The sequence below is a fragment of the Eurytemora carolleeae genome, unplaced genomic scaffold, assembly GCF_000591075.1.
Source record: "Eurytemora carolleeae unplaced genomic scaffold, Eaff_2.0 scaffold190, whole genome shotgun sequence".
NCBI classification, from domain to species: domain Eukaryota; kingdom Metazoa; phylum Arthropoda; class Copepoda; order Calanoida; family Temoridae; genus Eurytemora; species Eurytemora carolleeae.
Window position 1 is genome coordinate 90,818 of NW_019396577.1, and position 27,491 is coordinate 118,308.

The following is a 27,491-nucleotide window of genomic DNA, read 5'->3' on the forward strand; positions in this document are numbered from 1 at the left end:
AAGACCTAATCATCTTCCTCTCCTCTTATACGCTCGTTATTTATCATGTATTTATATCTAGAAGCAATAAATAAACTTATACATTCGGGGTTTAAAAATGTAGAATTTTCTATGAAAATTTAAAATACTAGCCTTAGAAGGCGCTTCGCGCCCATCTTCTAAATTAATTGTGAACATGTTCTCTTTGTGTACGTCGTAAAACAAAACAAAAATAATTCGCGGTTTTTTTACAAAAAAATTCTTGGATTTTCAAAATTTTCAAAAATTGAATGAAGATCGAATTTTGATGGAGACAAATATTTGAAATTTTGATCATTCATAAACCTTCCCTGTGGTCACGTGATGTCCCACAAAAAAATTTGGGCCCGATCGGTTCAGCCGTTTTAACGTTTATTGGATACAAACAAACAAACAGACAAACAGACACCCAGACAGACAAGCCAAATTTATATATAGATTTTGAAGAATTTTAAAATACCAAGTTTAAATTTGTTTTTGATTATAATTTAGTTACAAGCTCTACAGGAAAAAATACTAGAAATATACGACAATATATGACAATAGCATCATTTTTTAATAAGATTTATTAATATACTAGCCTTAGAAGGCGCTTCGCGCCCATCTTCTAAATTAATTGTGAACATGTTCTCTTTGTGTACATCGTAAACACAAAACAAAAATAATTCGCGGATTTTCACAAAAAAATTCGTGGATTTTCAAAATTTTAAAAAATTTAATGACGATCGAATTTTGATTGAGACAAATATCTAAAATTTCAATCATTCATAAACCTTCCCTGGGGTCCCTAGATGTCTCACAAAAATTTGGGTCGATCGGTTCAGCCGTTTTGACGTTTATTGGATACAAATAAACAAACAAACAAACACCCAAACAGACAGACAAGCCAAATTTATATATATAGAAGACTGAGATGTTTGCTATACATCCATCCGGCCCCACCAATCTACTCCGTACTAAGTTGTTTGGTATTATTTACTTCCACCAATCTACTCCATACCAAGTTGTTTGGTATTATTTACTCCCACCAATCTACTCCGTACCAAGTTGTTTGGTATTATTTACTCCCACCAATCTTGCTGCTTCTAACTCTGAGCTGTTTAGCATATATTTACGTGTAACCGATTTACTTGCTACTAAGTAGGTTGGTATGCATGTACTTGCTTTTCACCTATTTACTGGCTACTAAGTTGTTTGGTATGTACTTTTTCCCGCCACTTTACTCACTACTGAGTTGTTTGGTATGCATCCTCTCACACTTATTTACTCGCTACTGAGTTGTTTGGTATACATCCTCTCACACTTATTTACTTGCTACTGAGTTGTTTGGTATACATTCTTTCACACTTAATTACTCGCTACTGAGTTGTTTGATGTAAATATATCATGTTTGAATTGTTTGGTAAAAATAAACTTCCACTAATCTACGCTGTACTGAGTTGTTTAATATTAGTACACTATCATAGACTAAAACGTTGATTGGAATACATCACAATGATCTACATTATATACATAAGCTTCTTGGTTTCTGGACTAAAAACGTTCTGTAAGGAATTGAGTCTCTGTAACAAACTCTGATTTTCTAATACCTTTATTTTTTCCACCTGATGGTGGAAACTTTTGATATTTCAAGCTTAGATTTTTTCATCTAACAGAATTCACACTTAGAAATATCTAAGGTCTACGGCATTGGGTTGCAAAGATATAGAGTTTAGTCAATTCCTTTGCAAATACTTTACCCAAAGGTTTTACAGCTGTCACTGTGAGCAAGATTTTATGTACGAAATGAAAATAAAAAGAGTCATAAAGGAAAAATAAAACAAGTCAGGTTTTATAAAGCTTTAACATTTCTCTCCCTTATCTTAACAAAAATATTTTCCACAAAAAAGAATTTATGAATTCGGATATTTGTAAAATAATTTTATTCATTTCCCATGATGGAGGAATGTAAATTACAGAGGTTCCATCAGAAGCTCCTTTTTTATATTAATCTTTTCTGACAGGTGACAGTGATATTTTTTTTATAATTATAGTTTTACTCTTCTTGTGGGGTGGGTTGGCTAGTGTTTTTTTTTGGTATTTGAGCCGCGGCTCAAATATGGTTGGTTTTACTTAAAATTGTATTCAATGTTTCAAGATTTAATCCGGCGCTCAATTGAACCCGGTTTTTGGCGGATTTGAGACGAGGCTCAAATTCAATAAATTCGGAATCTTCAGTCATTAGATCACTGCACAAATGAAATTAATGAAATTAATGAAATTAATGAAATTAATGAAATTAATGAAATTAATGAAATTAATGAAATTAATGAAATCAATGAAATTAATGAAATTAATGAAATTAATGAAATTAATGAAATTTATGAAATTAATGAATGAGATGAATGAGATGAATGAGATGAATTTGATAAATGAGATGAATTTGATAAATGAGATTAATGAAATTAATGAGATGAATGAATGAGTTGAATTTGATAAATGAGATGAATGAAATGAATAAAATGAGATGAATGAATGAGATGAATGAGATAAATGAGATGAATGAAATGAATGAGATGAATGAGATGAATGAGATAAATGAGATGAATGAGATGAATGAGATGAATGAGATGAATAAGCTGAAGGAGATAAATGAGATGAATAAGCTGAAAGAGAAGAATGAGATGAATGATATTAATGAAAAATCGAAAAAGATTAATGATGTATCTAGAAGGATTGGGTGAATGAGATGAAGGATGTATAAGGATGTATAAGTATGAGATGAAGGATGGATGAGGATGAAGAATGAGATAAATGAGATGAAGGATGGATGAGGATGGATAGATATAAACATGAGGATGAAGAGGCTGCGTATTGGCTGAGCAGTGTCCTCAAACTGTCGAAGACGAGGCCAAACCATCATTAACGGGCACCATACATACTCTTCCGCCATATATCATATAGGATAGATAGATAGATAGATAGATAGATAGATAGATAGATAGATAGATAGATAGATAGATAGATAGATAGATAGATAGATAGATAGATAGATAGAAATATAGATAGATAGATAGATAGATAGATAGATAGATAGATAGATAGATAGATAGATGGATAGATGGATATATAGATAGATATATATATAGATAGATAGATAGATAGATAGATAGATAGATAGATAGATATAAAGATAGAGTGAGAACCAGAAAACTGTGGAAGAGTAAAACGAAATGAAAGCGAAAGTGTCTGATATTGTTACAAATCAAATAGTTTTCTAGTAACTTAACAAATCAAAGGTGAAATTGGGTTTGTTTACGTTGCACAATGTTCATTGAAATATTAAAAAGTCATAATTCTTGAGTTTAAAAGTCGACTTCCTATTCCGGAGTTTTCTGGTTCTCACTGTAGATAGATAGATTGAAAAGGGAAAGGGTGGAACTGTGACTAGATTATATGATATTTAACAGCATGGTTGATTATCTTGTTATTTCTATGAATATTGACAGAATCTGTTTCTTTACTGATTGGAGTATCACGACACCATAGGGTCCGTTCAAACAATCCATCATTTATTCATCCAGGCGCTAGAAGTAAACTAGAATTCCTCACAAAATTTTATTTCGAAATAAAGATTTCATGTTTTCTAACATATTGATAAAAAAGTTCCCTCCGCGCACCATTCTCTTATTTATTTCTGATTTACACATTTTTAAGTGATGAAGCTGTTGTATATAAAAACAAAATCAAACATGAGTTAAAAATAGAGGACAGAAAACAAACGTTATAAGAACAGGTCATAGGCTTCTGGAACAAATATATAGAATACACAGAACAGAAATAGGTTAAAAGACCAAATATATTATAGGCACAGGACAGAAAATATAGGTTTAAGGACCAAATGTATTAATGGACACAGGACAGGAAATATAGGTTTAAGGACCAAATATATTAATGGACACAGGACAGGAAATATAGGTTTAAGGACCAAATGTATTAATGGACACAGGACAGGAAATATAGGTTTAAGGACCAAATATTAATGGACACAGGACAGGAAATATAGGTTTAAGGACCAAATATATTAATGGACACAGGACAGGAAATATAGGTTTAAGGATCAAATATATAGGATACAGGACAGGAAATATAGGTTTAAGGACCAAATATATAGGATACAGGACAGAAAATATAGGTTTAAGGACCAAATATATTATAGGATACAGGGCAGAAAATATAGGTTTAAGGACCAAATATATTGAAGGACACAGGACAGAAAATATAGGTTTAAGGACCAAATATATTAAAGGACACATAACAGAAAAATAGGTTTAGGACCGAATGTATAGGATACAGGACAGAAAATATAGATTTAAGGACCGATTATATAGGTAACAGGACAGAAAATATAGGTTCAAGGACCGAATGTATAGAACACAGGACAGAAAATGGAAGTGAGGGGATTGATCGAATATATGGGATGTAGGACAGAATGTAAAGTACAAAGGACACCAAATATAGTGTTTAGGACATAAACATTGATTCGACTTTATGTCCAAAGTAACGAGCATGAAGTAAGTACCTTTAATTAGTTTGATCCAGGATTACAATGAACGAGTGGAAAGACCTTTTAGGCTTCTTTGGTGTGCATGGTTACTTAAGATTAGAATTAAACTGTCAATACTCAACAAGAAGTTTGCAATATAAGCCTTCGTGCAACTTTATGTAGAAATACTTCATGATTCAAAAAAGGTTTCCAGGCCGCATCGTACCTATCTTCAAATCTAACGCATTTTCTTTTCTTAAATAATCAAACAAACAAAAAATTATAGGTTTCATCGATTATTTTTCAGGATTTTGAGGTATCGAATTTTTTCCGGCAATTGATTTTATTCTGATCATCCACAAACCTTTCCCTGGGTCATGGGAGGTCCCACCCACAAATTGGGGTGGATCGGTTCAGCTGTTTTGGATACAAAGATACAGACAAACAAGCCTTAAAAATCGAGATTTGGATATATATTTATAGATACAAGGGTTGAAGGGACCGGATTATTGATGAAGAAATAAATTAATTCAACCCTTTTTTTAATATATTCTCGTAGTGTCGGACATATTGATATTTATCAGATTAATGGGAGAACACCAGAGAACACGTTTAGTAGTTCATACTTAGTTAGATACATCATGCAGGGAGATCTTAGCCCAATAAACAATATAAAATCTTAAATATATATTTACCTGCAAACTTTCATCACATTCCAATAATTGGAAAATGTATTGTTAAAAGCATGGTGGAAAGGCTATAAAAATAACACGCAAAATTCTGATAACATTTTTCGAGAATGTTCATATTCTGTTCAATCATCACGTAAGATAAGATGCATTACTTAATAAAGGAATTGAGTCTTTGCCACAAACACTGATTTTCTAATCCAATCCCTTTATCTTTGCATCAGGTTGCAGAGATGTAGAAATTAGAAGTTTCGAGTTTGTGACAAAGACTCAATTTCTTTAAAAGTCTGTCAAAGCCCCTTGTCATTACAATTTCTCTACAAGAGGGCAATGCTGAAAATATTGTAAAATTAAATTCTCTTTTTCGGTAAAACCTGGTATATTTTTTTTTTGATTAAATTGTAGAGAAAGTAATCAACTTCAGATAAAAATCTTTGTGAATTAATTTGGAAAAAATATATTAAAGTAAATAAAGAAACCATGAACACTGAATACTAATCTTTTTAATATTTTGCTACGAGTTAATAAATGATAAAATGAGGTTATAAAACCATGAATAAGTTCATGTATGTCAGATAAACGATGCCTAAGGGTTGATTTAAAATTTTCCGTTGAATTGTCTGTTCGAAAATAACTTGGAAACCATGCATATGCATTTAACCCTAGTTTTAGTTTAATCTGCCTTGAATTCAAAAATAAAAACATCTCAACTTTTTTTAAAATCAAAATTAATAATTTTATAAAAATTGTTTTTTTTTAAATTGCTCAGAGCAGGGATTTATCATCGGAAGAACTTTTTCGTTTTTGCTTCAAACTTTTTTTTAAAAGATTTTTTTGTCTCCAGGACGTGATCGGGTTGTTACGATCAAATCTCGGATTTTTTTATATTGCGAAGATTTGGTGTTGTATGGGTTTTTATTGATCTACCAGGGGTTGTAATCTGGCAGCACATTCATCCATCATCATTCACTTGGATCAATCCACTATGAGCTTCTTCCTTGTTGAGTAGAAAGCACGCACCCTTTCGCTGCGAGAGATGTTATCAGCCACCCCTCTGTCCTCCTACATCCGCCAGCTTCAGATGTTTTTGAAACCACAGGCTCGTGTGGAGTGCGGGAATCAAACCCGTGAACACCAGTCTGGACACCAATCCAGTTACTGGCTGAGGACAAGTGTGCTTAACTTCGGTGATCTAACGAGAACTGGTGTCACACACAAGCCACCCTACCCCACAAAAAAAATTGGAGCATAACGTGGGTTCATCAAACTAAGGAGTAAAATGGCTCATTTAACTCAAGACTGAAATTGGTTTACTAAAGTAGGATCACCAAACTGAATGTTAAAATGGATTCCCAAACTGAAGACTAAAATTGGTTCACCAAAATGAAGGTTAAAATGGTTCACCAAACTAAAGGCTACAATGGATCACCAAACTAAAGGATAAAATGGATCACCAAACTAAAGAATAAAATGGATCACCAAAATGAAGTTTAAAATGGATCACCAAAATGTGGTTAAAATGGATCACCAAACTAAAGATTAAAATGGTTTACCAAAATAAAGACTAAATTGGTTTACCGAACTGAAGACTAAAGTTAGTTTAGTAAACTGTTCACCAAACTAAAGACGACTATATTTAGTGGGTTCCACAAACTGAAGAATAGAGTAAGTTCACCAAACTAAAGACTTCAATTGGTTCACCAAAAAAAGAAGAAAAAAATAAAAATCATATTGAACATTCAGTCTTAATAATGCACATATTATCTTCCGTATACTTTTTATTTTCTTCTTGATAATTAATCAAGAAATTTGATATTATCTCTAAATATCAAATATTTTGCCCTTTTTTGGAAAAATATGGTTTATCATTTATAATGTGAAAGATGTCATAAGTTTTATTTATGAAAATATAACATTAATCTTCTTAATATTAGATTTTACGTCGTAAACATAAAACCCTGCCCGGATATTCGAACCCTACATGATATTGTAGACTAGTCGGATATTCTAAACCTACAAGATATTCAAACCCCTGGGGTTAATAATAGAAACACTGCTAGATATTCAAAACTCTGCCAGATATACAAGATGTTTAAAACACTGACAGATGTCTAAATCCCTGGGGGATATATTAAAACACAACCATGATATTCAAAACTCTGCTGGATATTCTAAACACTGTCTGATATTCTAAACTCTGCTGTATATTCTAAACTCTGCTGTATATTCTAAAAACTGCTGTATATTCTAAAAACTTCCTAATATTTAAAACTATGCCGGATATTCTAAAAAATGCATAATATTCAAAACTCTGCCAGATATTCTAAACTTTGTCGGTTATTCAAGACTCTGTGTGATATTCAAAACTCTGCCTGATATTCAAAACTCTGTCGGATATTCTAAACTCTGCTAGATATTGGAAACCCTGCTGGATGAACATGAATATAAGCATTCTGTCCTCATTATGGTATAATGAGTGGTAGGTTCTGAAGTACGCTGACAGAGTAAGCTGTGGAAAGATTGAATGACACAAAATTGATAAAACCCTCCTCAATGCCTCATCATACAAAACATTCAGATAAAAAGTTTAAGCTTTATAGCATTTTTAAGATTTCGGTGACCAAAAAATCTGAAATTACAAAAACTGTAATTGCAGTCGCAGAGTTATTCACAAACAGTGAGACTTCAAAGACGAATGCAAACGTTAGTTCAGACTTATTACTAGAACTTATTATTCGTTGCGGCTTTTTGGATTGTTTGTATCTCCGATCATAACTCAGAAACCCCGGGACCGATTTGCCTCAAATTTTGATTGGGAAACTCTGTAAAACCACAAATATGTTCTTAGTTTAGTTTAAAATGTGTAAATTAAGTTGGTTGACTTTTAAAGGGAAAACTGTAGGTAAACTTGGGTTCCCAAGATAGTACAAATGATGGATTTCAATATTTAAGTGATGAATTCAAATATCTAAGTGATGAATTCCATTATCTAAATTATGGATTCAAATATCTAAATGATGAATTCCATTATCTAAATGATGGATTGAAATAGCTAAATGATGGATTGAAATAGCTAAATGATGGATTCAAATAGCTAAATGATGGAATCCGATATCTAAATGATGGATTCCAATATCTAAATGATGGAATCCAATATCTAAATGATGGATTCCAATATCTAAATGATGGATTCCAATATCTAAATGATACTACCAATATCTAAATGATAGTTTCCAATATCTAAATGATACTACCAATATCTAAATGATAGTTTCCAATATCTAAATGATGGATATATTTTCATATATCTGTCTGTAAAGTAAAAAAGCGCTCGCGGATTTCAACCTCAAAGAGAGAAAGAAAATGGTTCTCGTATAGAGTTCTCTACGTCATCAGTTCTCAGAGAAATGAGGTGGTAATGAACTCCTTAAGTTAACTGCTGTTGCGTATTCTCTCCGTACAATCAAAACCAGTTCTCTCTGGGCGGTGTTTGTAAACAAGAATAGATGCATCAGTGTTCCTCTATAGTATCCAAGGAGGATATAAGAATTTAATTTTGAAAATTTTGATAATTCACATTATAGTTTCCTATGACCAGAATGTTTCATTTTTTTTTTATGTGAAAGATGGATCCCATGTCAGGCTGTGATATCCGTCTTGTGTCTACATCACCACCCAGAGACAGTACAATGCAGTACTAAAAATGCGTACAGCTCTGAAATAACTATCTTTACATTATAATTCCTATGCTAATCCCTTCAACATTTAAATTTGGAATTTTGTCCGTTCTCAGTATGCAAAATCCAAATGGTCTCAATCACATAAAAGTCCGAATAAGAAATCTATCTCTACGAATCTTTCGTATCCTTTTATCTGTTCAGGTTTCATTTTTATATCCAAGATCTAAAGAAATAATAAGGATTTTAAAAACTGCATTTTTTACTTTAAGCAATTTGAATCCGTAAATTTTAAACCAAAAAAGTTAATAGTTTCGGGTTCAATATCATCATCATACATAATCTTTTTTTTGCTACGAGATAGAATAAGTACAATATTACGCTTTGTAAAGTAAAACATATTTATTCTCACACTGTGAAAAGTCCAATAAATCCCTATATTTTTCAAAGGTTGTCGCCCTAAACGTTTAGGAAATATTTACCGCTAGACCCCCCCCCCTCTCCCATTAAGAAGCAAGGCTTTCTTTCATTCCTGGATTCTTTAGTTTTATCAAATCATGGGATTTAATCCTTTCTGAACTTCACGATTTCAGCAAATCTGCTCATCTTCCCCTTATTTCTTTCAACCACCCCTCATGCAATATTCATCCTCACCACCCTTTGGCCCTTATTTCTCGCCACCACCCCTTGGCCCTTATTTCTCACCACCACCTTTGACTATTTTTTCTCACCACCACCATATGGTCCTTATATCTTACCACCACCCCTTGGCTCTTATTTCTCACCACCACTCCTCATCCCATAGTTTTTCATACCACTCCTTGGTCCTTATTTCTCCTCCCACACCTTGACTCTTATTTCTAACCAACACTCATCATCCCATAGTTTTCATCACCACTCCTTGACCCCTCAACCTTATTACTTTATCCCTTCTCACCACCCCTTAATCTTCCCCACGTAATCTTCCATATTGTTTCTCAGATAAATGTTTAAACGGTACCGTTTTGAATCTGACACACCACTCTACATATGGGAAGTTACTTCAAGTCAAGAATTAGGAATCCTGCCCGCTCCTCTTAGTTAACCCATTAAACCTTGCAAGGCCTCATTACCCCTCTTTTGTTTGTGTCTCGTGTTTAAGTAGGTTGTAAACTTTTATAGTTCCGTGTCAGTTGTTTTAAAAAAATTGACATTTGTGTTAATTACACTTCTTAAATATTCGTTAATACGGTATATTTTCCTTTACTGGTTTGCATACAGATATCTTCTAGTAGAATAATTAGAAGATTGTGCTAAGGTCTGTAAAAATAGACAGATAACGACTGTTTCTATAAGTTCAAGAAAAAAACTAAATAAACATGACATTTGACAAAATATTATAGTTATAAATATATTCAGAACCTTTGCACCAAAAAAAATATGACTTTATGATACAGTGAGAACCAGAAAACTTCGGAATAGAAAGACAACATTAAAGTAAATATTAAGTGTACATGATGTTGGTATACAATGCAAATAGTTTTAGCAGTAACTTGAAAACATGACTTATTTAGGGATATCGGTCTATTTGAACTGGATAATTGCTGTGTTTCATCTTCATTGGACTATTTAAAGTGATAAATTGACTTTTAAAGTCGTCTTCCCATTACAGTGTTTTCTGGTTATAACTGTATATAGAATTAAAAAAATGTCCCGAGGTAATAAAACTTTTGAGTATCATTAATCCAATGGCAAGTTATTATGTGGGCACTTTTAAATTAAGAATAAATGCTCGGTCCCTCACTTGAAAGTTATCCCTTAAGGACATGACCACTTGGAAGATTATAATAATTTTTCGTATTTCTGCATTTAATAGAGTTCAATGTTTGAATCCGATATTTAAAACAATAATTTTTGTCATAAAGATTGTGCTGTTTTATGGCGTAATACAATGGGATAACTTAAAATGTGTAATGAAGCATAGAAAAAAATTAGGGTTTATTTAATAGTTTTTTTTTTACTTTATACTTAACCCTGATATGGCACAGCCACAGACGACACAGACTGCTTATCCCCTTTCACATGGTGGGCTACGTAGGCCTAAGTTGACCCGGCACGACTTGCTACGTTTTTACAATAGGTTTTTAGAGTGCCATCTCACGGCCACTTGTTAATATAATACTAATTCACAACTTTTAAATAAATACTCCAATTTTAAACATGAAACATAACATTTCTGAATTCAGTCTATTTTTGAGGGTTTTGTGTTTCGTATCCAAAGGATCCTTAAATATCCCTAAATACAGATGTTTGCTGATCGGTCCTGTACAGTACTTGTACACAATAGAACATGCTGTGGAAAATATCGCATATTTTAGCTGATAATCGATCTATAACTCTCCTATCTCTAGACACAGCTGGATAAAATATGCAGTACGCACTTTAATTACATTTGTACTGCATGTGTACTTCATATCGATATATTCAGGGGATTATACCCCACACAATATATTTAAGAAAATATGCAGTACGCACTTTAATTACATTTGTACTGCAGGTGTACTTCATATCGATATATTCAGGGGATTATACCCCACACAATATATTTAAGAAAATAAACAGTTAATTGTTTATGTTTCAGTGCATATAAAACCAATAAATTTTGTGCCATAAAAAACTATTATTATTATAGTAAATATTATTTGCCCGTCAAACGCACAGCTTCCCTTTATTTACATGCAAGCTGGAAAGCAAGCAAAGCTGCACTATAATGAGGGTTGGAGGGATTGCCACAGCAATCCTTATTCCGAGCCACCACAGCAATCCTTATTCCGAGCCACCACAAACGCTTTTAACTTTTGCATTAATAAAGAAATCATGATATTAATTCAATATGCTGAAAAATACCCTGTCCAGGTTTTGATTTTAGAAATCTTACTCATTTTTCGAAATCAAAAAAGAAATTTAAATTTTTATATAAATTTTAAAACTTTTAGCACATGTTGAAAGTCTGGCAAATTTGTAAAATAAAGAATAGGATTTTGGGTGGCTCAGATCAAAACGATGCTCGGAAAAAGGATTGTTGTGGCTTGCCGTTTCCCCCTCCTCGAGTCTACTCGCTAACGTTGACAACTACCGTTCACATTAAGATTGAAAGATTATAATTTGAGCACTATAGTTTCAAGTGTTACAAGATAAAAAGATGATTCTAGAACTGAGACTCCTTAAAAACTCTTGGAAGGACGTACTAAGGAATTTAATTTTTTTATTTCCTTTTTTAATACCTACTACCTATACATAGAATTTACTTGCCTCAAAACTTGATTCGATCAGGGCGCCAAGTCTGAGACAAATATAAATAATCAGTTTTTAAAAACAAAAACATGGATTTCTAATGCATGCTTAATTATACAAAGCTTTTGAATCAAACATTACATTTAGAATTAGGTTTATAGTCCCTTTAAACATTCAGCGGTATCTGTGTAAACACCTGGTGAAGAAAATAGAAATTGTTTGTAGCTTTTCCTTAAATTAATTATACACTGAATTATGAATATTCAAGAATCTTTGTTTATTAAACTTTTTCTTTATTAAAACCCCTTAGAGATATACAATAGACAATATACATGGACTGATAGACAGAAGGACACCCACAGACAGTCTTATAGACAGTTTACAGATGTACACAGATAATCATATATACAGAAAGACAGTTATATGTGCAGCTAAATAGATATAGACAAATAGATAGATAGATAGATGGTTAGATATACAGCTAGATAGCTAGATATACATCTATATATTAATAAAATATAATAAAATAAAATATAATAAAATATAACATAAATATAAATATAAAATTAAATATAATAAAATATGATAAAATATTAAATAAAAGATAGACAGATTAATATCCGGAAAAAGACAGACAGATACATATACGGAATCAGGTATACAGATAAATATACGGAAATAGATAGACAGATACATATACGGAAATAGATTTACCGATAAATATATGGAATCAGATAGACGGATAAATATACGGAATCAGATAGACAGATAAATATACGGAAACAGATAGACAGATAAATAAATGGAAACAGATAGACATATAAATATACGGAAACAGATAAAAAGATAAATCTATGGAAACAGATAGACAGATAAATATTTGGAAACAGATAGACGGATAAATATACGGAAACAGATAGACAGATAAATAAATGGAAACAGTTAGACAGATAAATATGCGTAGTCAGATATCAAAATAAATAAATGTAAACATGTATAAAGATAAATATACGGAAACAGAAAGATAAATGGAAACAGATATAAAGATAAATATATGGAAACAGAAAGATAAATGGAAACAGATATAAAGATAAATATATGGAAACAGATAGAAAGATAAATATAGGGAAACAGATAGACAGATATATTGGTTGAGTTGGTAAATCCGGATTTAAGATAAAAACACAAAAATCACGCAACCTCAATTTCTTTCTCTTAGGATGTAGTTACATAAAATAAATAATGTAACAAACCGAAAAATAAAATACAATTTTGGACTTTAAAAAAACATTAACCTCTTTCATACCTTCTTCATTATTTTTAGCTCTATAATTATTTAGGGCTAAACTATTTTGAAATGCGTTAATTACACAAATGATTAGCATAAAATTGACACCATGACATCTTTAATCGATTTAATATGTTCTTTAACCATTTTTCTTTTGCAAGATTTCATCAGATACGTTCAAACCAGTTCACACAGTTCAGTGCACATAATTAAATAGATATACTTTTTTCAGTAGCACATAGATAAAAGGAATTGGGCACCCTTATAAGTACTTTTCACAGATGTTTAGGATAACCTCTAATCCTTGATAGTTTTTTTTTTTTGAAAATCTTAAAGATACATTTTTTATTTTATGAAACTGATCACTTGACTCAAGCTCCTTATTTGTCATTCTTTTATGTTTGCAACCTGATTTCGTATACCTTTTTGCTTCAAATTCTGCTTGATCAAAGTGTAAAAGTCTGAGATATTAAGGCAGGCAAATGATTGGTTCCTAACCGGAATAATTTTAACATCTCTGCTAAAACTCGTAGGGTTGCAGGGTTGCTAACCTGAACCTAAACTGGATTCCAATGTTGTGCAATTAGAAGATTTGCAATCGATTGTTCTGGACTGGTTTCTTACATATTTTCAACATATATTTAACATCCATTCCTTGCCTTGTCTTCCCTCCAGTCCTAACCTTACCTTACCTACATTCCTTGCCTTACCTTACCTTCATTCCTTGCCTTGCCTTCCCTCCAGTCCTAACCTTACCTAACCTCCAGTCCTCACCTTATCTTTCTTCAGTCCTTACCTTACCTTCCATTCAATCATCACCTTACCTTCCCTCCAGCCCTCATCTTACCTCCCATTCATTCCTCACCTTACCTTCCCCCCAGTCCTCACCTTACCTTCCCTCCGATCCTGACCTTACCTTCCCCCCAGTCCTCACCTTACCTTCCCTCTGATCCTGACCTTACCTTCCCTTCAGTTCTTACCTTTCATAGCTCCAGTCATGACCTCACCATCCTACAGTCCTCACCTTACCTTACCTCCATTCCTTACCTTGCCTTCCTTCAAGTCCTCACCTTAACTTCCCTCCATTCAAACCTAACCTAACCTTCATTCCTTGCCTTGTCTTCCCTCCAGTCCTCATCATAACTTCCCTCCATTCAAACCTAACCTAACCTTCATACCTTGCCTTGCCTTTCCTCCAGTCCTCACCTTAACTTCCCTCCATTCAAACCTAACCTAACCTTCATTCCTTGCCTTGTCTTCCCTCCAGTCCTCACCTTAACTTCCCTCCATTCTCACCTTATCTTTCTTCAGTCCTTACCTTACCTTCCATTCAATCATCACCTTACCTTCCCTCCAGCCCTCATCTTACCTCCCATTCATTCCTCACCTTACCTCCCCCCCAGTCCTCACCTTACCTTCCCTCCGATCCTGACCTTACCTTCCCCCCAGTCCTCACCTTACCTTCCCTCTGATCCTGACCTTACCTTCCCTTCAGTTCTTACCTTTCATAGCTCCAGTCATGACCTCACCATCCTACAGTCCTCACCTTACCTTACCTCCATTCCTTACCTTGCCTTCCTTCAAGTCCTCACCTTAACTTCCCTCCATTCAAACCTAACCTAACCTTCATTCCTTGCCTTGCCTTGCCTCCAGTCCTCACCATAACTTCCCTCAATTCAAACCTAACCTAACCTTCATTCCTTGCCTTGCCTTCCCTCCAGTCCTCACCTTAACTTCCCTCCATTCAAACCTAACCTAACCTTCATTCCTTGCCTTGTCTTCCCTCCAGTCCTCACCTTAACTTTCCTCCATTCAAACCTAACCTAACCTTCATTCCTTTCCTTGCCTTCCCTCCAGTCCTCACCTTAATTCCCTCCATTCAAACCTAACCTAACCTTCATTCCTTGCCTTGCCTTCCCTCCATTCAAACCTAACCTAACCTTCATTCCTTGCCTTCCCTCCAGTCCTCACCTTAACTTTCCTCCATTCCTAACCTTACCTTACCTCTATTCCTAACAATACCTTCCCTCCATTCCTAAACTTAGCTTACTTCCATTCCTTACCTTATCTTATTACCTCCAGTCCTAACCTAACCATATCTCCAGTCCTAACCTTACCTTATCTCCATTCTAACGTTACCAAACCTCCAGTCATAATCTTACCTTGGTCCATTCCTAACCTTACCTAACCTCCATTCCTAACCTTACAAGCCTCCAGTCCTAACCTTACCTTATCTCTAGTCTTTACCTTACCTCCAAGTTGAAGCTACCACCATCTTTTTCCTCCATCATTTCGCAATACTCCATCAAGATTCCGAACAGTCCTCCATTTATAATTGTCTAGAATTTAGCAGACTGGTCAAGAATTGCCTAAGTAACGATATGCAGTTTAGATCTTGTCATACCGTTGGTGTAGACAAGGCTGATGCATTGTCTGGATTTATGAAACTATCAGATTGTTTACAAGAATTCAGACATTATTTAATCCTTATCTTGTTGATTAATGTTACCATACTCCCTGCCAGTCAGATACAATTATACAGTATCAATTCAATAAAAATTAAAGTAGTTGAAACACTTCATTAGAAATCATTATTAAAAACCTATCTTTAATATTCAGAGTTTAAAGAAAAAAAATAGTTTTTTTAGCATTATTACATAGATATACAAGAATCCTTTAAAATTCAAGTTTTGAACAATATGTCTGCAAAATTCTCGAACAAACCCCCCATACATTTGTACAGAGTACAAATATACTTACCGCAAGCCTTTATATCCAAAGTACGGTATGTCAGTAGTTAGTACCGTTCAAGTACCATAGCTGCCATTTCAAATTGAGCTGAAACCCTCCGGTATAATGGAGACGACATGAGCGATCTATATTCTTGTATATCTATGCATTATTATTAGTCTTGACAAAGTTTAAGGCAACTGCACCCTTTTATAAAAATATTTAAGATCTTCATTGTTCTCTCTGATAAAGAGAAGCATATCAAAGAATTCTATCTGAAGTGTCTAGCGCGTAATTTCAAATTAACGTACATTTGAAGTCCACTATGTCTGTTAATCCTTGAAAATCTTAGTTCGAGAAAAAATAATGGAATTCTCTATTTTCTGTCCAAACGTTGATTATTTTCGATTGCGGTTCTTTCTATAACTTAAAGTTCAACTGTAATATGCAGAGAGAGAATAAAATTTAAGAAATTAATATATTTTTAAGAGATAGTAAAAGGACTTCTTCACAAGCACTGTACTGTACTGTACTGTACTGTACTGTTTAGGGTACCATTGTGAATCAAAGATGTAACTTTTGATATTTTTGCCCATGCCAAGAAAACTGAGAAACATTATTTGAAAACCTTTTTTTGGCGAAAACTGTTGCAATCCTATTTGCTGTTCCTCTATTCATGTCTAGGCTATGTATTCTTAGTATTCTTCCATATTCTTGTGTGGAACAGAAAAACCGTTTAATGTAGTAGAGCAGTTTTCAATTCTTTCTAGATAATAAGGATTCAGTCAAATTAGGGATTTTTAGATATTTAGAGAACAGATTCGGCGCTACCAACGGCTCAGGGGGGGGGGGTAGAAGGGTATAGGGGAAACAAGGCAGTAGTAGAGCGCCTTTCTAAATCAGTTACTGGTTGACACTCAACCCACGCACACTTCTCTCTCTGCGCGCACATTGGATAGTACACCGCGCGCATCAAACTTTTAAGATCTAGAACATGAAATAAATGGAGTAAGAAGATAAAAATTTAAAAATGTCGGTTAGAGTTTGCAAAAACAGCCAGGAAACTAAAATAAGAACAATACATCCCAAGGATGAGAAAAAAATGAAGAGAGGAATGATTTTTCATCCAACATTAGGTTACGCAATTCCTCCGCCAATTCCAGTGTCCGTAGCACGGCGGAATGCAAGAGAAAGAAGTCGGGTGAAGACGGTTAACGGCGGTTTTGAATGTTTACGCCAACATGTCCCCGCCGCCGCCAGAGCTAAGAAAATATCAAAGGTATATTTTTACTTTTCCATGTAATTGAACGAAAAATATTATTCGACAATTTTCCAATTTCAGAACCTAAATTTAGATTTCACGTTTTCTCGAAAATCATGTTTCAGGAATTATTCTTTTATAAGATTATCTTTTCCGACTGAAGATCACAAACCTGATAATAATAATTTCGTTAGAAGTAGTTTTGGTTAGGTTAACATATCTACATATCTATATTGGGATTGAAATATATGTAAAACCAAATTCAGCAATTTGTTTAATAAAACCAGTTAACGCAGTTTACTCTACAAGCATTGCGGGCGTTTTTAACAAAAAATATCCATTTCCAAGAGGAGTAACATGTTGACAAGAGATAACGTCCAGATATTTAATGTACTAATGTGAAATATGCTTATTAGGTTGATATATTGAAGCACTCTGTATCATATATTCGAAACCTACAAAATATTCTGGATGGATATCAGAGTTTTACAAGTAATCTAAGCTCAACGAAGGAACATTCCTCCGACAGAAACTCTGGGAAAGGATCGGACTCAGACCCTTCTAGTTCTCTCGGAGAAGCGCTCAGCGCTGCGGACATATTTGCATCCTTAGAGGAGTCCTGGACAGAGGAGAATACTAGATCTCCTTCTCCTGCTCTCTCATCCTCATCATCTGCTCCTTTTCTTACACAAACCTTAATGTCTTCTCTCCCATCCAACCTGACCCTGACCTCCCCTACTCCCCTGGCACAAGGATACGAACCCTCCTCTGAACCCACAACACCAACCTCTCCTGACGCCTCCATGTTTGAATGTGAAAGTGGTTATGGTAGTCCAACCATCTATGCTTCTCCGTCCTACCACCAGTCTCCGACATATACCCGGAGTAATTCCGTCCTTTCGACCCAATTGAGAAGTTCCCAATCCTTTTCAGCAATTTCTCCGGCTCTTGCAACTCGACCCATCAGTGGACGAAACTCATGTGAGTTTCAACAAAACTCTGGCCTTAATCAAAACTCTCCGTCTTATTATCAAAACTCTAACGCCTACGGATTAAACTGCAATCTCGGAGATAAATCCTACTCCAGTATCCAACTCCACCCTTCAACAAGCTCCATTTCTCCAGCTCCATATAATGGGATGGAGACGAACCCTTCAAAAACGTATCCAGGACAATCCAACTATAAAACAAGTGCTCTACCATTGAACAAACATTTCCGGAGCAATACCTTGGATAACTCCATCCGTCTTCCAGTCTCATCTGTAAACTGCAATCAACCTTCTCCCCTCCTTCCATCCTCACTTCCCCCTACCTCCTCCCCTCTTCATCCCCCCTCTTCTCTTCATCTCCCCCCTCCCCTTCATCTACCTGCCCCCCTTCCATCCCATCTCCCCCACAAGCGCCCATCCTTACAATTAGAGGTAGGTTGACTTTTAGACACAACTTCCTTCCTCTGGATACTTTTTTATCAAATTTTTCAAAATAAACGAAACTAAAAAGATTGAACCAACAACATTAAAATCAAAACTACTGCGAGGGGAAAAGGAAAATTTGAAAATTGGACAGGGGAAATATTTTTCTTAAAAATCAGAAAATTTCTAAAATTATCTAAGTTTAATAGTTGGAAAAGGGTGGGAAAAAAAATCACAAAAATTTAAAAAAAAAGACAAATATATTTCAATTTTTTGTTGCAGGGACTAGAGGTAGACGAGGATGATTTATTGGACGCTATTGCAGAGTGGCAGCAGTCTTGATTTAAACTTAACCTGGTGAGATTTCGATATTCTTTACTTTTTTCTATTTACTCTTTATATTTTAAATAGCTATAGATATATCTAACATATGTAAATAAACCCGCTCTTCCCCCGTTTCCAACTCATGGCAGTCTAGAGTCTATGTCCAGTAAAAAGCATGTTTTATTCTCTGATATTAAACATTAGAAATATTCATCATTCATCAAAACTGATTTCTCCAAAACGATAAACGATTCTTTTAACTTTTTTAACAATTTTGACAAGAAAAATTTCCTGAAAACCCTGAATACGTTTTTGATTTATTTGTAAATCGGTTTTAGGACGGTTAAAGGTAGGTGGGTTAAAGTTTACAAGGTTACATAACATTCAACATTAAACAGATATTAAAGAAATATATTGAATCTTTGGAGACAGGGATGCAGGAATACGACCGGGGATACTGGGATACAAGGATACAAAATATGAGGCTATAAGTATCCTTAAACTGCATATATATATATTCCCCTACCTAATTTTTTTAAATATATCAGAAAATTAAGGAAGTATATATTTGTTCTGCCCCCCCCCCCCTCCCCCGCTAGTTAGTTGGGAGCTACATTTAAGATTATATTTCATTTTTTTAGAAAAAGTGACATTTCTCTTCCTTATGGCTTAATGTGCTTCGTTATAATCCAATATACATTTCTATTTATCTATCTATCTTTTTATCCATGTATTCATTTATATATCTATCTTATATCTATGTATATTTCTATGTATGGCACTAAACAAATAATACTTTAAGAAAATTAGGGTTTTGATTAAATCTGAATTATTAACATTGCAATTTTTAGATTCACTGATTAAAGTGATTACTTTTAACTTTTCTTCTTCAAAAGATTATTGAAGACTCATAAATCAATTTCTTGCATGTATATTTGTATCTTTACATCAATTTCTTGCATGTATATTAATATCTTTACATCAGTTTCTTTCATATTTCTATATCTATGTATCTATCTATTTATCTATTTATGAGGTGTAAAGATAAGAGTTTAGAATTCCAACTCTAATCAAAGAGAATTTCTGTCATGTACCTTCACATACATATATTATACTTACCCAGTTTATCTTTTTATGTGTACACCCCCCCCTGCCATGCCACCTCCCTTCCCCTCCCCTCCCCTACTCCTCCCACACATCCCACTGCTCCTCCTTTTAAATCCTATTCTTAAAATCGTCCTAGAAATAAATCTAGAAACCCTTTATATTGTGCACTATATAATCTTATTATAGCCTGTAATATACTTGGGTAGTTAATCAAATACAGGGATAGATAGATAGATAGATTGATAGATAGATAGATAGATAAATTGATAGATAAATAGATAGATAGATAGATAGATAGATAGATAGATAGATATATAGATAGATAGATAGATAGATAGATAGATAGATAGATAGATAGATAGATAGATAGATAGATAGATAGATAGATAGATAGATAGATAGATAGATATATAAATAAATAAATAAATAGATAGATAGATAGATAGATATATTATTTATATAGATAGATAGATAGATAGATAGATAGATAGATTTCCTTAAAAGCACATACTTGCCACTTCTCTATAAATATTCAATAGTTCTAATACATATTGAAATATACAAGTTCCGAATAGTCTGAAACTCTGTTCTAAACATAAACGAGAAGAGACTTGTTTAGCTCATTTACAAGTTTAAATCTATTTAAAAGTTTCCAGCTCAGGGCTGAAAACTTTAGAATGTGATATCCTTAATCACGATCTGTAAATTAATCTCGAGATTAAGTTCATGAGGATTATAAGCAATATTTGATCTGGAGATTAAGAAAAAGAGTGGATTTAGCATTAATCCTGATATCCACAATTCTAAAGTTTTCAGCTCTGGTGTACTAACCGTACTTAAATAATTGTAACCTTTTTTAAATAATAAAAATATTTCCATTTTTCATGTCACTTTTTCTTCAATTTTGCTGGTCTACTTGGTCAATTGCAGGCCAAGGAATAGCTTAATACTGAAGTCCCATCACCCATTAGTTAACAAATTCAAAATAAATTACTTTTTTCAACACTTAATTTACCCGAAACAAGCGGTCCTGAAAAACGCCTGCTAGTGTCCTTAAATGACCCTGAAAACTGTATCTTCTCTCCCTAAATTGAGCATGTTATATTGTTATGATGTCAACGTTCCCTAAATTGATAACTCCCGAAACTCATCATCGGTATCTACCATCTGTGCCAGGGGGTGGATNATAGATAGATAGATAGATAGATAGATAGATAGATAGATAGATAGATAGATAGATAGATAGATAGATAGATAGATAGATAGATAGATAGATAGATAGATAGATAGATAGATAGATAGATAGATAGATAGATAGATAGATAGATAGATAGATAGATAGATAGATAGATAGATAGATAGATAGATAGATAGATAGATAGATAGATAGATAGATAGATAGATAGATAGATAGATAGATAGATAGATAGATAGATAGATAGATAGATAGATAGATAGATAGATAGATAGATAGATAGATAGATAGATAGATAGATAGATAGATAGATAGATAGATAGATAGATAGATAGATAGATAGATAGATAGATAGATAGATAGATAGATAGATAGATAGATAGATAGATAGATAGATAGATAGATAGATAGATAGATAGATAGATAGATAGATAGATAGATAGATAGATAGATAGATAGATAGATAGATAGATAGATAGATAGATAGATAGATAGATAGATAGATAGATAGATAGATAGATAGATAGATAGATAGATAGATAGATAGATAGATAGATAGATAGATAGATAGATAGATAGATAGATAGATAGATAGATAGATAGATAGATAGATAGATAGATAGATAGATAGATAGATAGATAGATAGATAGATAGATAGATAGATAGATAGATAGATAGATAGATAGATAGATAGATAGATAGATAGATAGATAGATAGATAGATAGATAGATAGATAGATAGATAGATAGATAGATAGATAGATAGATAGATAGATAGATAGATAGATAGATAGACAGACAGACAGATAGACAGACAGAAACCCAGACAACCAGATAGACAGACAGACAGACAGACACCCAGACAGACAGACAGACAGTTTGATAGATAGATATATAGATAGATAGATAGAGACTTTGGTAGATTGATTAAAATGTTTTCTACTTAATTAACAATGAAATCTACGGTTGTTAACAATAATGTCTCGGTAGTTAACAATAATGTATATGTCTAGGTGTAGTTAACAAAGATATCTAGGTAGTTAAGAATGATATATATGTATAGGTAGTTAACAATGATGTTTAAATAGCTAACAATGATGTCATTGTCTAGGTATTTAACAATGATGTCCAGGAAGTTAACACTGTTGTCTAGGTAGTTAACACTGTTGATTACGGTTATAAACTGCTCCGAAGAAATTTATATATATATATATGTATTTAACCATGTAAGCATATATTTATATATGTATATTGTATGATTTGACGACTAAGCTTAAAGGATAAAAATTGACATTAAAATTAAACAGACTCCTCACCTGAACAGTGAACAGTAAAAAGTTCGTTACCTTACTCCCATTCAAATCCTTTCTATTCTCCGTCAGAAATCTTGTTAACATATTTTTCAAATGTCAACTAACTGATCTTTCTTTTTTCTTTTCTTTTCATTTGGTTGTATACTTTACTGCTATAAATATCAAACCATGTCACATTTCTACACTTGTCGCTAGAAAACGGTTTATTTTTTGTTTCTTCTTTAATTCTTATATTCTAATATTTGTAATTCTTTGTTTATTTTTAGAACCAGACTCCAAGAAAGACATCGAAAGTAGATGAGAAGATTTAAGAAGAAGATTAAAAAAGAACAAAAATGACGGAAAACTATCAGTATACTTGCCCATTTGTTCAACTACCTCAACCAGCCATCCTTTCAATTCGTAATAACAAACCATTTTCCTTTCTTCCTTCCTTTCAACTCGAAATAACAAACCATCTTCCTTCCTTCCTTTCAATTCGTAGTAACAAACCATCTTCCTTTCTTCCTTCCTTTCAAATCGAAATAACAAACCATCTTCTTTTCTCTCTTCACTACAGTTCAGAATAACAAACCATCTTCCTTTCTTCCTCCTTTCAACTCAGAATAACAAATCATCTTCCTTTCTTCCTTTTTTTTCAATTCATGATAACAAACCATTCCCCTTCCTTTCTCTTAATTCATGATAACAAATCATCTTCCTTTCTTCCTTCATTGTTTAACCACCTTTTACTATTACTTTCTGTCCTTCCCTTTTTCTTTCCTTCTGTAAAATAATAAACCACCTTTCTTTCTTCCATCGGTTTTTTTTAAATAGCAAAAAGTTTTTTATGGCAATAATTTATACATACCTCATGTTCAATAGTTTAAAAAACAGGATTTAAAAAAGACAATTAAGTGATATTGAATGACATGAAAAATCTGATTTTCCTGAATGACGTTATACATACCTCATTTTAAATAAAAAAAGACATTTAATGATATGAATGACAATAAACAATAAACAAGAAGCAACTACTCTAAAATGTGATAAAAAACTATAATTAAATAATTGTATAATATATTAGTGGCATTTGTATAAATATTTGAATAAAGCATGTAAATAAAATGGTAAAATCTAATTTTTTCTTCTTGACGGCTAGTTATATAAACAGAACTGAGATCAATTCTATTTGAGCTAGCGGAGAATTTTTTTCATTTGATCACTCCAAGATTCAAAATGAAAACCGCTTTTATGGCACAAAAAATTGGATGACTGCTAAATAAGCGACAAAAAATCGCTTTTTATCAAACAAACACCGCTTTTTTCAATTTCGAAACTGGGATGTGGATTCAATACCAAAATTCCCAGAGTTGTTTAAAGTTAGTGAACTTAAATAGATTATGTTAAATAGATATAAAAAAATACAAAAATCATGGATGTACTAAGCAATATAGTTCTAGATGGTTCTGCAAGTTTTTCACTCACTTGCATACAATGATTTATGTTATACTATCATAAATTAATTATTTACTAAAATGTTAGTGTTAAAAATAATAATAATGATCATTATAATGATAATGTTGATAATTTTAAAAAAAATGATAGTGATCTTAATAAATTATAAAAGAATCAGAAGTAATAACGATAATTTTTTTATGAGAATGAGCAAAAAACTGAACGTGGCTCGTAAAATGTACCGATGGGGTTCAAGAAATATCATTGCAAAATAGTTTATAAATTGTCAGGAATAAATTTATTCAGTCGAATTTTAAATGTGTAAAAATGTGCTGATGAAAAAAGTTTAAAGGGACAGACACAACACTGCATACTCAGTTTAACTCACTTACATAGCCGGTCTGTCCCTTTAAGGATAAACCTAACAGCAGAAGGGAGTCAGCGGAGCGATTTACTAATCACCAATTTTGCGTAAAAAGAGAGTAAAAACAAGAGTTATTTATATTTATCTATTCCTGACGAATTCCATATAATGGTGTGCTGCAGACATAAAGTGGAAGCTCTACATTTTCTTTTTTAATTGTTAAGATTCCAAGGTTTCAGTCTTATTCTTTAAATGTAAAAGGGGATGGTGGAGTTGGCACATTTGATGTAGGGGGGGGGGGCCTGCCTTCATTTTTGGTTCAAATCTTCCAATTTTTTGGGTGAACGCCTAATTAGTGATCGAAATTCCTAAAATAAAATCAAATTGAATTTTAATGACCTCTAATGACCTCCACAAATAGAAAATATTTCAACTATGGCTTTATGCATATCAAACGAAAGCTAGGAACCCCAGGAATACAGTAGCAGCAACAAATTCAGTGCTTGACCTTCTAATGACCTCTTACGACCTCTAATGACCTAAATGACCTCCAAAAATGAAAATGTTTAAACTATGGCTTTATGCATATCAAACGAAAGCTAGGAACCCCAGGAATACAGTAGCAGCAACAAATCCAGTGTTTGACCTTCTAATGACCTCTACTTACGACCTCTAATGACCTAAATGACCTCCATAAATGAAAATGTTTTAACTATGGCTTTATGCATATCAAACGAAAGATAGGAACTGAGGAAATACCGTAGCAGCAACGAATCCGGTGTTTGACCATCTAATGACCTTAAATGACCTTCAAAAATAAAAATGTTATAACTATGACTTTAAGCATATGAAAAGAAAGCTACAACCCAGGGAATACAGTAGCAGCAACGCATCCAGTGTTTGTCTTTCTAGCAACCTTTAATGACCTCCAAATTGAAAATGTTTTAGTATGTATTTCAAATGAAAGCTAGGAACTAGAGACTACAGTGGCAGCAACAAATCTAGTGTTTGAAATTCTAATGACCTACAATGACCTTTAATAACCTCCATGAAAATATTTAAATATGGCTTTAGGCATGTCAAACAAACATAGTAACCCCCAAAGAATCGAGCAGCAGCAACAAATCCAATGTTTGACTTTCTAATGACCTCTAACGACCTGTAATGACCTCCAAATTGAAAATGTTTCAAATCAGGATTTATGTTTATCAATCAAAAGCTAGGAACCTAGACAATACACTGGATTTGTTGCTGCTACTGTATTCCTGGGGTTCCTAGCTTTTAATTGATATGCATAATACCATAGTTAAAACATTTTCATTTTTAGAGGTCATTTAGGTCATTAGAGGTCATTAGAAGGTGAAATACTGGATTTGTTGCTGCTACTGTATTCCTGGGGTTCCTAGCTTTTGTTTGATATGCATAAAGCCATAGTTAAAACATTTTCATTTTTGGAGGTCATTTAGGTCATTAGAGGTCGTTAGAGGTCGTGAGAGGTCATCAGAAATCCAAACACTGGATTTGTTGCTGCTACTGTATTCCTGGGGTTCCTAGCTTTTGTTTGATATGCATAAAGCCATAGTTAAAACATTTAAATTTTTGGAGGTCATTTAGGTCATTAGAGGTCGTAAGAGGTCATTAGAAGGTCAAACACTGGATTTGTTGCTGCTACTGTATTCCTGGGGTTCCTAGCTTTCGTTTAATATGCATAAAATCATAGTAATAACATTTTCATTTTTGGAGGTGATTAAGGTCATTAGAGGTCATTAGAGGTCATTAAAATTCAATTTGATTTTATTTTAGGAATTTCGATCACTAATTAGGCGTGCACCCAAAAAATTGGAAGATTGAACCAAAAATGAAGGCAGGGCCCCCCCCCCCCCCTACATCAAATGTGCCAACTCCACCATCCCCTTTTACAATATTTTAAAGGAGTTGACTCAAATGTTCTTATCCCTATATCTTTGCGACCTGATAGTGTACAACTTTTATATTTCAAACTTAGATTTTTTGATCTAATATAATTAATAATTTGAAATATCTAAAAACTATATATGATATACAAATTTTAATATAGAAATTATAAGTCTTTATCACAAAATCGGATTTTTTAATCCCAAATCTTTGCAACCCAATGTCGTATGACTTAAAATACTTCAAACTATGAATTCAGTTATATCAAATAATTTAAGTTTAAAATTTAAAGGGGGTTAAAACTACATTATCGGATTTCAAAGATATAGGGATTAGAAAATATGAGTTTGTGGCAAAAACTCAATTCCTTTCTTCATTTTATAGAAAAACTAAATGAAGGGCCTGGCGTTGCCCGTGGAAAAAATAATTTAGAAAAAAATTTCCCCGGCCACCTATGATTGTCCACAAAAAAATTCAGCCCAATCGGTCCAGTCGTTTGGCCGGCTATACGCAACATATATAAATATACGAATTCAACATATATATATACGAATGCCTTGTTTTATTATATAGAAGATGACCCTTTGGCACACACAATTTTGAAACATTCGAGGCAAAAAATGATACTAAAAATTGTGTCTTTTATAACCCTGTAAGCAAATCTTTTAAACTTTATTAATTTGTTAAAACAAGAGATAATAAAGATAAGAACTTGAATAGGTTCTCCTGGTGTACCTAAATACTAGGGATACTAGGGATACTTTCAATCCATTCCACAGATCTACTTTTGCAAACTTATGCATTAAGAGGATAGAGAGTTAGATACATTGTTAGATAGATTAATAGATGGATTAGTAGATAAATAGGACTATGCAAAAAAAAGATAGATGGATAGAAAATAACATTTGCAAAATAATAGTAGACTAGACACTTAGTAGACATGCAGACTGAAGACAACTAGAC

At 33.2% G+C, this 27,491-nt stretch overlaps 1 protein-coding gene across 1 annotated transcript; it reads left to right on the forward strand.

Moving 5' to 3' along the window:
• Positions 1–17,093: 17,093 nt before the first annotated feature.
• LOC111705818 (DNA-directed RNA polymerase II subunit 1) lies at positions 17,094–23,832 on the forward strand. Its single transcript, XM_023478497.1, has 4 exons — positions 17,094–17,479; positions 17,878–18,882; positions 19,156–19,230; positions 23,080–23,832. The coding sequence occupies exons 1-3, from the start codon at positions 17,231–17,233 to the stop codon at positions 19,213–19,215; spliced, it is 1,314 nt and encodes a 437-aa protein (XP_023334265.1). The 5' UTR covers positions 17,094–17,230; the 3' UTR covers positions 19,216–19,230; positions 23,080–23,832.
• The last annotated feature ends 3,659 nt before the right edge of the window (positions 23,833–27,491 follow it).